The sequence below is a fragment of the Oncorhynchus tshawytscha genome, linkage group LG06 (assembly GCF_018296145.1).
Source record: "Oncorhynchus tshawytscha isolate Ot180627B linkage group LG06, Otsh_v2.0, whole genome shotgun sequence".
Taxonomy (NCBI): domain Eukaryota; kingdom Metazoa; phylum Chordata; class Actinopteri; order Salmoniformes; family Salmonidae; genus Oncorhynchus; species Oncorhynchus tshawytscha.
In genome coordinates, this window is record NC_056434.1 from 44334690 (window position 1) to 44350202 (window position 15513).

General features: G+C 44.7%; 1 protein-coding gene across 1 annotated transcript; it reads right to left on the minus strand.

Moving 5' to 3' along the window:
* Window positions 1–1088: 1088 nt before the first annotated feature.
* Window positions 1089–15178, minus strand: LOC112252595 (matrix metalloproteinase-15). The gene is made up of 11 exons (XM_042322758.1): window positions 14270–15178; window positions 9337–9485; window positions 8958–9080; window positions 7239–7546; window positions 6881–7042; window positions 6669–6682; window positions 5762–6151; window positions 5487–5625; window positions 4018–4168; window positions 3682–3797; window positions 1089–3077 (listed from the first exon to the last, which is right to left on the minus strand). The coding sequence occupies exons 1-11, from the start codon at window positions 14387–14389 to the stop codon at window positions 2605–2607; spliced, it is 2145 nt and encodes a 714-aa protein (XP_042178692.1). The 5' UTR covers window positions 14390–15178; the 3' UTR covers window positions 1089–2604.
* Window positions 15179–15513: the final 335 nt, after the last annotated feature.

Sequence of the window (15513 nt, forward strand, 5' to 3'; positions counted from 1 at the left end):
CGCGAGAGAACCGTCAGCCTCAGCAGAACAGGGGATTGAGCATCCAGGTTAAACCCATAGCAATTTAGAACATCTATGACGTGGGGGTGGGGGGACATCGGTCCCTTACAGCAATCTCCAAAGGCTGCATCTTGTTCAGGCATCCGCAGATGTTTTGTATTGTCGGCAGACATCAGTGAAGAAGCCCCGTCCCCGGGGTTCTTTTGTAGGGTCTGTCAGATCCCCTAGAACCCCTGTCTTCGAGTACCCCCAAGTTTGCACTTAAAAAACAATAATAATAATCCCCACACAGGCTAACCTGGTTCAACTACTCAACTAATCATCAAGCCCTTAGTTAGTGGAATCAGTGGCGTGAATGTGTGGTGTTAGAATACAAATGTGCAAACTTTGGGGGGGGGGGTCCACAGTTGGAGAAGATGAGAAACACTGCTCTATGGCTCGGTCTCTAGTGGAGTTCTATAGGGCTGAGCAGCCAAAAGGCAGACGATCCTATAAAGAGATAAGGAGGGATAAGCCAGGAGGAAGAATGAACGTGGTGGTGCCATACCGTCCTCGATTCTGATTGGACAACACGCAGTGGCGACAGGTAAGCGTTAGCCAGTCCCATTAGAGGAAATAAGCACGCCAGAAAGGGACTGCTTAGAGACAGGGTCGGAGGACAGCATGGAGAAAACGATAGAGAGAAAGTAAGAAAGATGGGTAGTCTGTAGAATCCAGAAGGAGAAAGGTGGCGGCAATGTCTGAGCTGGTCGATTGAAGCTAATCCTGATTCACCGTGGCGCAAGTCGTCAGTGAGGTGCTCTCATACGCACACTTTAAACCATTTAAGTCTATTCCATTTTAAAATCAGGCTGCGTTTAAAGTAACTTGACGTCAGAGGTTGTATCTATAGTAAGTCACGGTAGCGTAGAGAAGTCATTCAGAGCAAAATAATACTGTCCAGTCAGTTTTCCATGCGATACTACATTGATAATGCTTAGAAAAACAGACATGAACTGCTGTTGGAATACAGTGGAAAATACAATGAAAGAGAATGAGAAACTGTTCATACTCATAATAGCATGCTCACCCCAAATTGCACGCAAAGACTTGTTTGCCATGACTCATGTTTTATTTTGAAATCCTTATACATTTCATACATTTACATGTCCTGCATGCATCATTTAACTCTGCTAATGTACAGAGAGCACAACACAAAATGTTGTGAGAATTTTCAAACGTTTTTTAAAAAATATGTTTTTAAAAGTATTGGTTCCTCTCCAACAACCGACTAATACAAAACACAAACAATAAATGACAAAACACGAGTGATTCACAACCGACCACAAACCTGAAGCATATACAACCATTTTTTATTTACTTGTGCATAGTGGCTTTGCTGAGGAAAAACCTCTAGGACTAATGGTCTTCATCTGTCTATTGTGCAAAAAAATAATTGCACTCTGGGTGTAGTATAAAAAGTGTTTGGCCTTTGAATGAGGGAGGTTGGCACACAAAGAGTTGGCAACGAAGGAAGAAGTCCCACAGAGGGGCATTTTAATAAAAGAAAATAAAAAAATGGCAACACAGAGTTGTAAGACATCATTTATGATTAAGTTCAACGTAAATACTCCAACAGTCCTCATCACAAAGCCCTGTGACACCATCATCACAGATTAGAACTAAAGCCTCTACTAGGTATAGAGCAGATTCTCAGATCGAAACAGAGACTGCAGATGGAGAATGTCTACAGTGAAACATAGCGGCAGGGGAGGGGGAGTCTCACAGGAAGACATCACCAGCCAAACCGCTCAGTAAAATAAGTTTTGAAAAATAGGAGTGGGCCTCGCTAATCTAGGTCAGGAGGCACAATGCCAATGTAGCTCCGCTCAGCCCCTCCCCTTGCCCCCCCTCCCCCCTCCCCCTCCCCTCCCAAGAGAAAATAACTCTAACTCAGGAAAAGGAAATGCTGGCAGGCATCCTAACCCCTCCCCGGCTCTGCAGCCAAAATGACTAAATCAGCAACATCTGGGTAATGTCAACCAGACTCCGTTCTAGCAGACTTTCAGCCTTCCTAAATATGTGTACAATGAGATATACCACTTTTTGAACCCCTGTATTTAATTTCACCCCAAGGGGGTCTGAATATCAATATCTAAATCCGCCCTTTTATGGATAAAGTCTGGGCTGTTGTAGACTAGAGGAAAGACACAGTGGGAGGTGGTGGTCTTGTCTTTTCAGCACACACAACAGTTAGACATTCCTTTGCTGGTTGTAGACAGGCACCACCACTCTGTTTTATAAGGACATTCGTGGATATCCTTGGCTTGAACACATAAAACTACAACAGGGTACAAACTAACTAACAACAAAAAAATCAAAACACTGGGTGTTAAAAGTGCAAATTGCCTGTTATAAACTGGTAAAGGAGGAACGATAGGGAGATTATGTGCTTGTGTTTGTATGCAATGTTTGTGTGTGTACTGTATGTGCCTGTGTATGTGTGTGTGTGTGTGTGTGTGTTTGTGTGTGTGTGTGTGTGTGTGTGTGTGTGTGTGTGTGTGTGTGTGTGTGTGTGTGTGTGTGTGTGTGTGTGTGTGTGTGTGAATCCATTTCTGGAGCACATCAAACCCACTCTTGCAGGGATCGTTTGCAATGGACCAAAAGTCTGGGCGCCTCTTTCTTCTGCAGGGTGTTGATAATAGCATAGACCAATAGTAGGATGCACAGCACCAGGACCAGGGGCACGGTCACCATGATCAGGGTCATAACCTTGGCCTCGTTCTCAGCCATCCTCACCACCACATCCACCTCTTTGTCCTCTGCATCAGGTTCATAATCCACATCGTTGGTGTAATCCGTATCTGTGTCACGGTCCACATCATCCGGGTCGGAGCCAATTGGTGGTTGTGGTTTTGGTTGGTCGACTGTGGGCCACTTGCGGCCCGTTACTGTGTCATCTGTATCGGGGTCCACATCCGGTGCTCCCTCACAGCCCATAAAGTCTTTAAGGATGGATCTAGGATAGCCTGGGTCATCTTTCATTTTCTGGTTATCAAACCGCCAGTACTTGGAGCCCTTGTAGAAGTAGGTGTAAGCTGGTTCGTTATGGGGAAGACAGAAATACGGTTGAGGCAACTGTTGAAATGCACTGTGGGAATTTACTGTAAGCATGCTATTTTTTCTCTCAAATTATATATTTTTTTAAAAAAGGTCTGAGCCATTGTTAATCTTTTTAGGGTTTTGCGTCTTCTGATCCAACTGTTTATTCATCATGACACAAGTTCGTCACACTTCACAGGATAGTGTCATTGCCGAGCCGTGCTAGTAATATTTACAGTACGGTGAAGCTTCAATTGGACTAGAGGCTGTTTTTAATTCCCCTTCACAAGTACCTTTCCATTTTGATTTTTAAAAAATAATAAAAACGACTTATTAGGAAGACATTTGGGCCGTCAGATTAGTTTTTTTTTTTCACTACAGGAAACCACTTTGAAAAGCATTAGCTGGGGTGGGACTTTAGGATAGATTCTGAGACATTTACATTAGAATACTTTTGCCAGGCACTCGATTTCTGGGTGAAGCATGGGCGACCTCTCCAAACCTAAGATCTCATGCGTCCCAACCCTTTCCCCTCTCAGCTCAGAATCTATAGCCTCCCTCCATTTTTACAGACAGTTTCCCTTATAGTGACTCACTCACCGCCATCGTCGCTGAGGAAGGCTCCTTTAGGAGAGGATGGGACCTTGCCCCACCTGGAGACAGGTTTAGGGTAGTCTCTGTCACCGGTGCGGGACTCTTCATCAAAACGCCAGTATCTGCAGGAAAAGACGGTGACAAGACAGTTAAATGGGCTGATGATTACTACCGCAAGCAACTTATGACTTTCTGTCTCTCAAAAGTCAGGGCTGAAACGGCTTTCCCTCGACTAAAGGAATGTCATTTCACTTTTATATTTATCATTCCACACTACATCAGTCAGTTAGTGGAGATTGAATATGGTAGAGTAAGGCAAGGCATTCGGGGGCATGTGGTCACCTGTCTCCTCTGAAGAAGTATGTGTAGCCGGTGGGCTCCCACCAGATGGCTGTGTCGATCCTGTCTGAGGGGATGCCCTGACCATACTCTACCAGGGGCTGGGGGTAACCAGGCACCACGTCAGCCTCCCTGAACACCCAGTACTTGTCCCCTACAGAGTGAGAGGAGGAGAGGGTAGAGGACAGATGAGAGGGTAGAGGACAGAGGACAGAGGAGAGGGTAGAGGACAGAGGAGACGGTAGAGGACAGAGGAGAGGACAGAGGGGAGGGTAGAGGACAGAGGGAGGGTAGAGGACAGAGGACAGAGGGAGAGGGACAGAGGACAGAGGAGAGGGTAGAGGACAGAGGAGAGGATAGAGGACAGAGGAGAGGGTAGAGGCCAGACAGAGGAGAGGACAGAGGAGAGGGTAGAGGACAGAGGAGAGGGTAGAGGACAGAGGAGAGGACAGAGGAGAGGGTAGAGGACAGAGGAGAGGACAGAGGAGAGGGTAGAGGACAGAGGAGAGGGTAGAGGACAGATGAGAGGACAGAGGAGAGGGTAGAGGACAGGGGGAGGGTAGAGGACAGAGGAGAGGACAGAGGAGAGGACAGAGCACAGAGCACAGAGGAGAGGGTAGAGCACAGAGGAGAGGGTAGAGCACAGAGGAGAGGACAGAGGAGAGGGTAGAGGACAGAAGAGAGGATAGAGGAGAGGGTAGAGGACAGAGGAGAGAGTAGAGGACAGATGAGAGGGTAGAGGACAGGAGAGGGTAGAGGAGAGGGTAGAGGACAGATGAGAGGGTAGAGGACAGAGGAGAGGGTAGAGGGCAGAGGACAGAGGAGAGGACAGAGTAGAGGACAGAGGACAGAGGAGAGGGTAGAGGACAGAGGGCAGAGGACAGAGGAGAGGGCAGAGGACAGAGGAGAGGGTAGAGGACCATCAAGAAGAGGAAGATGTGAGAAGAGAGGAAAGAGAAGTTAAGCACAGGTTTCATTTGCAACATTTGATGCCAGTGATTTGTTACTATCTCAGATTCAACAAACAAAGTTTACTATAACAGAGCCCCCAAAAAATGTAGCACTCTTAAAAACACTAAAGAACATTCAACTGCTGTAAACACACTACTGATGCAACTCGTGGTGGTCCTTTGTGCGAGAACACACAGAAAGTTAAAAGAGTCCGAACACATGAAGAAATGGTGCAGCCCGTACCCCTGCTCTACTCTATCCCCTCCAAGTCTTATTCTCTACTCAGACTGAAACCTAGGAAATCAGCATCTGGAGCAGCGACTGATGCAATCCATCCAGGCCTGCCAGCTGCTTTCCACTGCTGCTAGCTGCACCCCATGAGCCTCTTCCCGACTGTAGTTTTTAACATGAGGAATGCGGTGGAGAAGGATGATATCTCAGTCCCTGTGTTTCTAGAGTGAACGCACCCAAGTAGATTTCAACAATTTTACAAACAAAGAAACTTCAAGGAAAATACAGACCTTTGAAAAAGACAAATTTCCCATCGTGCCGTTCATAGCCAGAGTCTATATCATCAGGTAGTCCAACCCAGAAGACAGAAATGGGCATTGGGTAGTTGTCCAGAACATGGTTCCTTCTAACTCTCCAGAACCAGCGACCCTGGAAAGGACAGAAGACACCATCAGAACATATTGACTAACTTCATCCTCTTTTGGGAGATTAGTATGAAGTATGAATTAGTACAGCTAAACAAACTAAAAACCCGCTGTATTCTTAGAATAGCTCTGCTTCTCACCTTGAAGACGAACATCTCCCCTCGCAGCATGGTGACCGTATCAAAGTCCCCGTCACAGATGTCCAGGGCGGTGTGGTCTGGCTGCACAGGGCGACGAGGCTCATCTCTCCTGATGTAGGGGGTCACCGGCACAGGGTCGGGCCAGGGGATGGTGGGCTCTGGGTCAGGTATTGGAGGGAGGTGAGGTGCGTCGGTGGGATCTGGTTCAGGTTCTGGTTGGTCTGGGGTGTCAGGGTCATAGGTGGGGCTGGGGGGGTCTGTCTGGAGAGAACTATAAGTGGGGGTGGTGGGGTTTAGATCTGGAGGAGCAGTGGTGGTGGGGTCTTGGTGAGGGGCGGTGTCATCACTGGTGGTGGTGGGGGTCCTGAGTGGGAGCATCGTCTGGAGGCCCTGCACAATCCAAGATGATGACGTTATAAATTCCACTAGTTTGAATGAATTAATCTAACACATATCCCTGCTTGCCCCCTCCCCCTTCTGTTGCTTATTAGCGTGCGCGCGCACACACACACACACACACACACACACACACACACACACACACACACACACAGGGAGAGTCTAATTTTCCACTCCGTGCTGTGGCAGGAAGCCCATGGAGCTTTTTGGAAGGAAGCCCTTCTGGTTGCACAGTGACAGAGAGAGGAAAAACAGACATACAGTACTTACACAAGACGTACAACCTTTAAAGGGATACTTCAGGACTGTATCTACTTCCCTAGAGTCAGATGAACTCGGGGTTAGCATTTTTGTGTCTCTGCGTGCTGTTTGAAGGAAGTTGCTAACTAGCGCAACTGCTAACAACAGTGCATCTGACTCTGAGGAGGAAGATAAAGGGCCTCGTTGCCAAAACCCCAAAGTATCTGTTGATCTATGAGTGTGAACTACGACAAGGATCCCTAAATACTATCTTCAGTGTGTCTGCAGTGCACATACAAACATTCACTAGTTCTACGACACACAAAGGCACAATGACTTCTATTCAGTCATGGCCAGAGTAGGATCATTGTAAAAGCATGTATGGCATGCTGTGAGGGAGAATCTCAATTGAAGGGAGTCTATTGTGTATGTGTATGTGTGTGCACGTGCACTGTAGGGGCCTGAGGAAGGGCTCCTCACCATATATCTTCTGTATTCCACTCCGGTCATCGTCCGGGAGTGAGAAGGTCTTTGTGTCCATGTACTGGTAGAGGGGAGCCATGATGGCACTGGGGTTGTCAGAGTGCTCCAGGCCCAGAGCATGGCCCAGCTCATGCACCGCAACCAGGAATAGGTCAATACCTGGGAGCAGAGGAGGGAGGAATGGAGAGCAGGAGAGAGAAAGATGGGAAGAGGAGAACCAAAATGAATGTCAAAAGATATCAATAAGGAATTCATTTAGAAACAAATGACATGGAAATAGTAACGGTCATTTGTCTGTGTGTAATGACTGACCGAGGAGCCAATGGGGGCAAAGGGGACAACGTGTCTATCTAACCTGATGGATTATGGTTGTCAAGGGTCCACGGTTCGTCTGCGTCAAAGTGTGTGTCTCCGCCCATCCCGGGCCCTGGGTAGTAGGCATGAGCCAGGGATCCCCCTTCGCCGTCGAACAGAGACATGTCTCCATGGAAACCAGAGGCAAACAACAGCATGATATCTAGCGCGTCCTGGCTGCTGTTGGTGACGTCTTGGAAGGCGATTTCTTCGAAGCTCAGTGGTGTCACATGCTCCCACACCAAAAAGGCCTTGCGGATGGCTTCTCGTGTCCGCTCCTCACCGACGTTTGGGGTAGTATTCATAATGCTGGGAGAGGGGGGTTGAGGAAAGGACAAGATATTCTTAGTACTTACACATACAACACTGAAAAAATATAGAAGTGCAACATGTAAAATGTTGGCCCCATGTTTCATGAGATGAAAAAAAGGTCCCAGACATTTCCCATACGCACAAGAAGCTTATTTCTCTCTCGATTACATCCCTGTTAGTGAGTATTTCTCCTTTGCCAAGATAATCCATCCACCTGACAGGTGTGGCATATCAAGAAGCTGATTAAACGGCATGATCATTACACAGGTGCACCTTGTGCGGGGGGGGGGCAATAAAAGGCCACTCTAAAATGTGCAGTTTTGTCACACAACACAATGCCACAGATGTCACAAGTTTTGAGGGAGTGTGCAATTGGCATGCTGACTGCAAGAATGTCCACCAGAGCTGATGGCAGAGAAATTATTGTTAATTTCTCTCAGATATGCTGCCTCCAATGTAGTTTTAGATAATTTGGCGGTACGTCCAACCGGCCTCACAACCGCAGACCACCTGTATGGCGTTGTGTGGGCGAGCGGTTTGCTGATGTCAAGGTTGTGAACAGAATGCCCCATCGTGGCGGTGGGGTTATGGTATGGGAAGACATAAGCTACGGACAACGAACACAATTGCATTTTATTGATGGCAATTTGAATGCACAGAGACACTGTGATGAGATCCTGAGGCCCATTGTTGTGCCATTCATACTCCGCCATTACCTCATGTTTCAGCATGATAATGCACGGCCCCATGTCGCAAGGATCTGTACACAATTCCTGGATGCTGAAAATGTCCCAGTTCTTCAACGGCCTGTATACTCACCAGACATGTCACCCATTGAGCATGTTTGTGATGCTAATGACTAATGTGTACGACAGCGCGTTCCAGTTCCCGCCAATATCCAGCAACTTCGCGCAGAGGAGTGGGACAACATTCCACAGGCCACAATCAACGGCCTGATCAACACTATGCGAAGGAGATGTCGCACTGTATGAGGCAAATGGTGGTCACACCAGATATGGACTTGTTTTCTGATCCATTCCCCTACCTTATATTAAGTATCTGTGACCAACAGATGCATATCTGTATTCCCAGTCATGTGAAATCCATAGATTAAGGCCTAATGAATTTCTTTCAATCGACCGATTTCCTTACATGAACTGTAACTCAGTCAAATCTATGAAATTTGTTGCATGTTGAGTTTATTTTTCTGTTGAGTATATATAGAGAGGGTCATTATAAATGATGTATGTGTTGTCAGTGGTTTATACACATATGGGAATGCAGGTCTCTTTGACACATTGTTAATACTGACGCTTCGCACGGCCGTCAGTTCAGTCAGGGGGAAATCTGTGAGATTCCCAAAATGGATTTCTGAGAATCCCCCAGCATACATAGACCTACCACACACCTGTAGGTCAGATGGTTCTTCTCCCACTTCTGGTCAGTGAGAGTGTATCGTTTCCGCCTCATACCGTTCTCATTCTGCCCAAAAGATTTGTCTGGGACTCCACAGCGAGGCCTTCTCATGGCCCTAAAGGGAAGAGAGAAAAACAAAATTGAAAAGAGCCCTGATAACCACAGATAGGATTAGATACATTGATGTTAATTGAAGGCTAGAGAGTGGTTCCATACTCCTAGACCAGGAGGTGCAACTTTTATCTGCTTCTGAAATGCTCTATAAATGTTATCCTGGCATCATTATCAATTTAGTCAGGCTGTACAGTCAACCTGGAGTGCTTAAGACACTAGGAGAAGAGTATAATTTTGGCTGTCAGTGCCATCCATACGTCAGTGTGGCATCGTCCATCTCTCCAGTGACCTCCAGACCATAGAAGCGCTGCATGTCGCTGACAGCATTTGACAGGATCTGAGAGGACTGCATGGTGGACATCTGTCTGCTGGCCTGGGACAGGTAGCCAAAACTCCGCAACCATGACTACAATTACACAACAGGGATAGAGAGACGGACAGATGAAGAGATATTGAGCGAGTGAGTGTGTGTGTGTGTGTGTGTGTGTGTGTGTGTGTGTGTGTGTGTGTGTGTGTGTGTGTGTGTGTGTGTGTGTGTGTGTGTGTGTGTGTGTGTGTGTGTGTGTGTGTGTGTGTGTGTGTGTGTGTGTGTGTGTGACAGAGAAAGACCCAGAGAAAGAGCCAGACAGAGATAGAGAAAGCGAAAAAGAGAATGAGAGAGAAACAACAAATGGAGAGAGAGGGAGGTTAAAAAAAGAGAAGAATAGAGACCCGAGAGAGAGGACAGAGAAACAGATGGTTTCTATGGCATTCCTCCTTCGAGTCCTTATTGGCAGCTTAGAGATCTACTGATCCGATCCTGTGGTTAATAGGACCGACAGAGCAGAAGTCACGGGGTCCAACAGTAAAAGCTTTGGAATGTAAGCCGTTAAAGGGACTGTTCACCCAAATGACAAAAAGACACATTGGTTTCCTCACCCTGTAAGAAGTCTATGGACAAAGGTATGATGGGAATCCATGCCTTGATTTAATTTCCCTGGCACTGTTTCCACATGATAATGTTTTAGCATTTGTGGTACAAATCCCATTCAAGTATTGGGACCGATATTAGCCTTGTTCGTGCATCATGTTCAAAACAGCTATGTGACTTTGTTGAAGTTACAGTCAATTTGAGATACTTTCGGGTGATTTGGACATGATGCGCGAAAAATTATAATGTCAGTCCCATGACTTGAATGGGAGCTGTGCCACAAATGTGGAAACAGTACCAGAGAAACCAAACCATGGATTGTTTACAGGGTAAGGAAACCAACGTGTCATTTTGTAATTTGGCTGAAGTCTCTCTTTAACACCAAACAAATAACTTACAGTATATACAGGAAATGTAAAAAAAGAAGAAGATTAAACTGTCTATATTCAACTGTACTATATATATATATATCAAATCAAATCAAATCAAATGTTATTTGCTGAAAACAACAAGTATACAACAGAATACAATCTTACCATGAAATGTTTACTTACAAGCCCTTAACCAATATTGCAGTTCAAGAAAGAGTTAAGAAAATATTTACCAAATAAACTAAAGTAGAAAAGAATAAAAAGGAACACAATAAAATAACAATAATGAGGTTATATACAGGATCAATGTCAATGTAACCCTTACACAGCCTGGAGGTGTGTTTTGTTTCATTGTCCTGTTGAAAAACAAATGATAGTCCCACTAAGCGCAAACCAGACAGGATGGCGTATCGCTGCAGAATGCTGTGGTAGTCATGTTGGTTAAATGTGCCTTGAATTCTAAATATATCCCAGACAGTGTCACCAGCAAAGCACCCCCACACCATCACACCTCCACCTACGTGCTTCACGGTGGGAACAACACATGTGGAGTTCATCTGTTCACCTACTCTGCATCTCACAAAGACACAGTGGTTGGAACCAAAACTCTCAAATTAGGACTCATCAGACCAAAGGACAGATTTCCACTGGTTTAATGTCCATTGCTTGTGTTTCTTGGCCCAAGCAAGTCTCTTCTTCTTATTGGTGTCCTTTAGTAGTGGTTTCTTTGAAGCAATTCGACCATGAAGGCCTGAGTCACGCAGTCACCTCTGAACAGTTGATGTTGAGATGTTGTCTGTTACTTGAACTCTGTGTAGCATTTATTTGGCCTACAATCTGAGGTGCAGTTAATTGCAGATTTCTGAGGCTGGTAACTCTAATGAACTTATCCTCTAGCAGCAGAGGTAACTCTGGGTCTTTCTTTCCTGTGGCGGTCCTCATGAGAGCAGGTTTCATCATAGCGCTTGATGGTTTTTGCGACTCCACTTGAAGAAATTCAAGTTCTTGAAATGTTCCGTATTGACTGACCTTCATGTCTTAAAGTAATGATGGACTGTCATTTCTCTTTGCTTATTTGAGCTGTTCTTGCCATAATATGGACTTGGTATTTTACCAAATAGGGCTATCTTCTGTATACCAACTCTACCTTATCACAACACAACTGATTGGCTCAAACACATTAAGATTGAAATAAATTCCACAAATGAACTTTTAACAAGGCACATTCTACAACGTAGAAAATAGTTTAAAAAAAATAAAAACCCTTAAATGAGTAGGTGTGTCCAAACTTTTGACTGGTACTGTATACACTACTGTTAAAAGGTTTGGTGTCCCCCATTAAAATAACATCAAATTGATCAGAAATACAGTGTAGACATTACTAATGTTGTAAATGACTATTGTAGCTGGAACAGGGTGATTTTTAATGAAATATCTACATAGGTGTACAGAGGCCCATTATCAGCAACCAACACTCCTGTGTTCCAATGGCACGTTGTGTTAGCTAATCCAAGTGTATAATTTGAAAAGGCTAATTGATCATTAGAAAACCCTTTTGCAATTATGCTAGCACATCTGAAAACTGTTGTCCTAATTAAATAAGCAATAAAACTGGCCTTTTTTTAGACTAGTTGAGTATCTGGAGCAACAGCATTTGTGGGTTCGATTACAGGATCAAAATGGCCAGAAACAAATAACTTTCTTCTGAAACTCGTCAGTCTATTCTTGTTCTGAGAAATGAAGGCTATTCCATGCGAGAAATTGCCAAGAAATTGAAGATCTCGTACAACGCTGTTTACTACTCCCTTCACAGAACAGTGCAAACTGGCTCAGAATAGAATGAGGAGTGGGAGGCCCCGGTGCACAACTGAGCAAGAGGACAAGTACATTAGAGTGTCTAGTTTGAGAAACAGACGCCTCACAAGTCCTCAACTGGCAGCTTCATTAAATAGGACCCGCAAAACACCAGTCTCAACGTCAACAGTGAAGAGGCGACTCCAGTATGCTGGTCTTCTAGGCAGAGTTCCTCTGTCCAGTGTCTATGTGTCTATGTTATTTTGCCCATCTTAATGTTTTATTTTCATCGGCCAGTCTGAGATATGGCTTTTTGTTTGCCAGCATCCCAGAGTTGCCACTTCAAATTGCCATGGATAAAATGTAATTGTGTTCGTTCACCGTAGCTTATGCCTGCCCATACCATAACCCCACCACCACCATGGGGCACTCTGTTCCCAACGTTGACATCAGCAAGCCACTTGCCCAAACAATGCTATACACACTGCCATCTGCTCGGTACAATTAAAACCGTGATTCAACCGTGAAAAGCACACTTCTCCGGTGGCCATCAAAGGTGGGCATTTGCCCACTGAAGTCGGTTACGACAACGAATTGCAGTCAGGTCAGGACCCTAGTGAGGACGATGAACATGTAGATGAGCTTCCCAGAGACAGTTTCTGATAGTTTGTACAGAAATTCTTCGGTTGTGCAAACCCACAATTTGATCAGCTGTCTGGGTGGCTGGTCTCAGACGATCCGCTGGTGAAGAAGCCGGATGTGCAGGTTCTGGGCTGGCGTCGTTACATGTGGTCTGAGGTTACGAGGCCTGTTGGACGTATTGCCAAATTCTCTAAAATTATGTTGGAGGTGGCTTATGGTACAGAAATTAACATTTAATTCTCTGGCAACGGCTCTGGTGGAAATTCTTGCAGTCAGCATATCAATTGCACGCTCCCCTCAAAACTTGAGACATCTGTGGCATTGTGTTGTGTGACAAAACTGCCCATTTTAGAGAGGCCTTTTATTGTACCCAGCACAAGGTGCACCTGTGTATTGATCATGCTGTTTAATCGGCTTATAGATATGCCACACCTATTAGGTGGGTGGACTATCTTGGCAAATGAGAAATGCTCACTAACAGGGATGTAATCAAATTTGTGCGCAACATTTGAGAGAAATAAGCTTCTTGTGTGCATGGACTTTTTCTGGGATCTTATATTTCAGCTCAACATTTTACATGTTGCCTTTTTTGTTTGTTCAGTATATATATATATATATATATATATATATATATATATATATATATATATATATAATATACACATATATATATATATATATACATACATACATACATACATACATACATACATACATACATACATACACATACATACATATCTGGCATATTACATATATATACACACACACACACCATTAATCTAGCCAGAACCAGAAATGTATCTGGCTGTAAAATCTGGCATGCAAGATTAATATACCATTAATAATCCAATGGAAACAAAGAAAGACACCCGACCAAGACATAGCACAGAGAGCTTGCCTTGCTAACTCCTTGAAAGGGGAATTTAAAAACGTAATGGGCTCACTGAGCACAGCTGGAAAGTTAATGCGTTCTCTGTAAACAGGCATGCATTGCACACACACGCACATGCGAGTGAGCGAGCGGGAGAGTGAGAGAAATCAGCCACCATAAAGACAACTGATCAAAAGTGATAAATCTGGATGTCTTGCACAACATGCCTGTAGGAAAAACAGCACAGTAGGTAAGGAACACATTCTGTGATTTATAGGCGTGTAAATTGAGTTTTAACCTACAGATCAAACTTTTCCCCAGCACATAATTACTCATAATATGCCTGCCATATGAAGTGAGAGAGTTAGGAAAAGGTCAAGGGTCATAAATCTGCGCACCAAATAGTTCCATTAATTTGCGCATGACCTGTTGACCAGCGATGACAAGACCATGAGAAGTCATTAGAAGATGAACAGATTAGTGAAGACCATGTAGATCATCACTATCTGACCACCAGAATAATATGGTCATGGTCATGCAATGCCGGACTGCCACAATTCCATAAAAAAACATCCACACATTCATATAAAATACTGCACCTCTGCGTTGAAAGTGTCATCGTCCGCATTGGTCACAAGCCTGTTGCACAAGAGCAAGACGAGCGGAGCCATTATTTGTTTCCACAGCCCCAGAGAAGCGCGCCTCCAAAGGATTGCCATCTTTGTGCGCACTCGTTAGCCCGTCCGAGGGATTTTCACAGTCGGTTATGATTGGAAAGTTCTGTCAAGTGATGAGTGAACCGCTATGTGACTACATACACTTTTTTTTTTGTTAAATTGAAAATACAGTTTTTCCTGTATGTTTTAGAAGTTCTCTCCGCACTTCAACCCCTGGCCATTATTTAGGTCGCGGTGCGCTCAAATCAGATCGCTTGCAAACTATCCAAGTTTCCGAAACAGTTCGGCTTAATCTCACAGGAAGAAATACTTAATTTGCAATTTTCCCCAAAGATGTGATCACGGGTTATTCAAAGCCCGGAGTCAGTTTTTCTGTTAAATCCCATGTCCTAATGTCCCACACGGTCTAATGTTTAAACGGTCATTTCCTCTGGCATATTACAGATATCAGACTGCGTGCTCCTTCCACTCTACACATTCAACAATAGCTTTCCTGCACGAGGAAGTATGAGGGAGAAGACCAGGAACGGAAAAAAAGTATTTTAGTTGCAACAAGCTTTGTCTTCTTTGTGGTACGATTATGTATCCATCCAATGCACAATACACTTTGCTGAAAAACTTCAATGTGGAGGATAACCTGTAGGCTAATAAAAATGAACAAAAATGCAATTGTCTTAAATTATTTCCCCCCAAGTAGCCAGAAGGCATCCATTAGATTTCCTTATTTCCCCTCAACCACAGCATGCCTCTTGCAGGCTGTGTTGGACATTGATAGTCCAATAAACTCACTGCCTTCTGAGATCTGCTAGAAAACAAAAAGGGAGTAGTGACTTTCTGCTAGAAAGAAGGGGAGGATAGCGGTGTACATACTGTGGTGTGTCTATTGGACAAAGCAATTTTCCTCTGGAAAGTAACTCCCCTTGTCTGGCAACCCAAACTCCTTGATCCAGCCAAAAACGCTGCGCCCACGGACGAGCGAACGGCAAGATTTTAAGGGCAAGTGCTACTCGGGATCCTTGGGACGTCCACCCCCTAAATCCGAACCGTATAACATAACCATAACCCTTCCCTAACCATAACCATGTTACATTTCAACTTCAATGGGATAGGGACGTCTCAAGTACTCCGGGTAGCGCAGACCAAGAAGAATCTAGTGCGAGTCGTCA

Coding starts and splice junctions, on each gene's coding strand:
- LOC112252595 (XM_042322758.1), bottom strand. CDS start 14,389: ATGGCAATCCTTTGGAGGCGCGCTTCTCTGGGGCTGTGGAAACAAATA. Junction 7,547..8,957: donor AAGAACCATCTGACCTACAG/GTGTGTGGTAGG, acceptor CCCCTCTCCCAG/CATTATGAATACTACCCCAA. Junction 4,169..5,486: donor GAAATTTGTCTTTTTCAAAG/GTCTGTATTTTC, acceptor CTCACTCTGTAG/GGGACAAGTACTGGGTGTTC.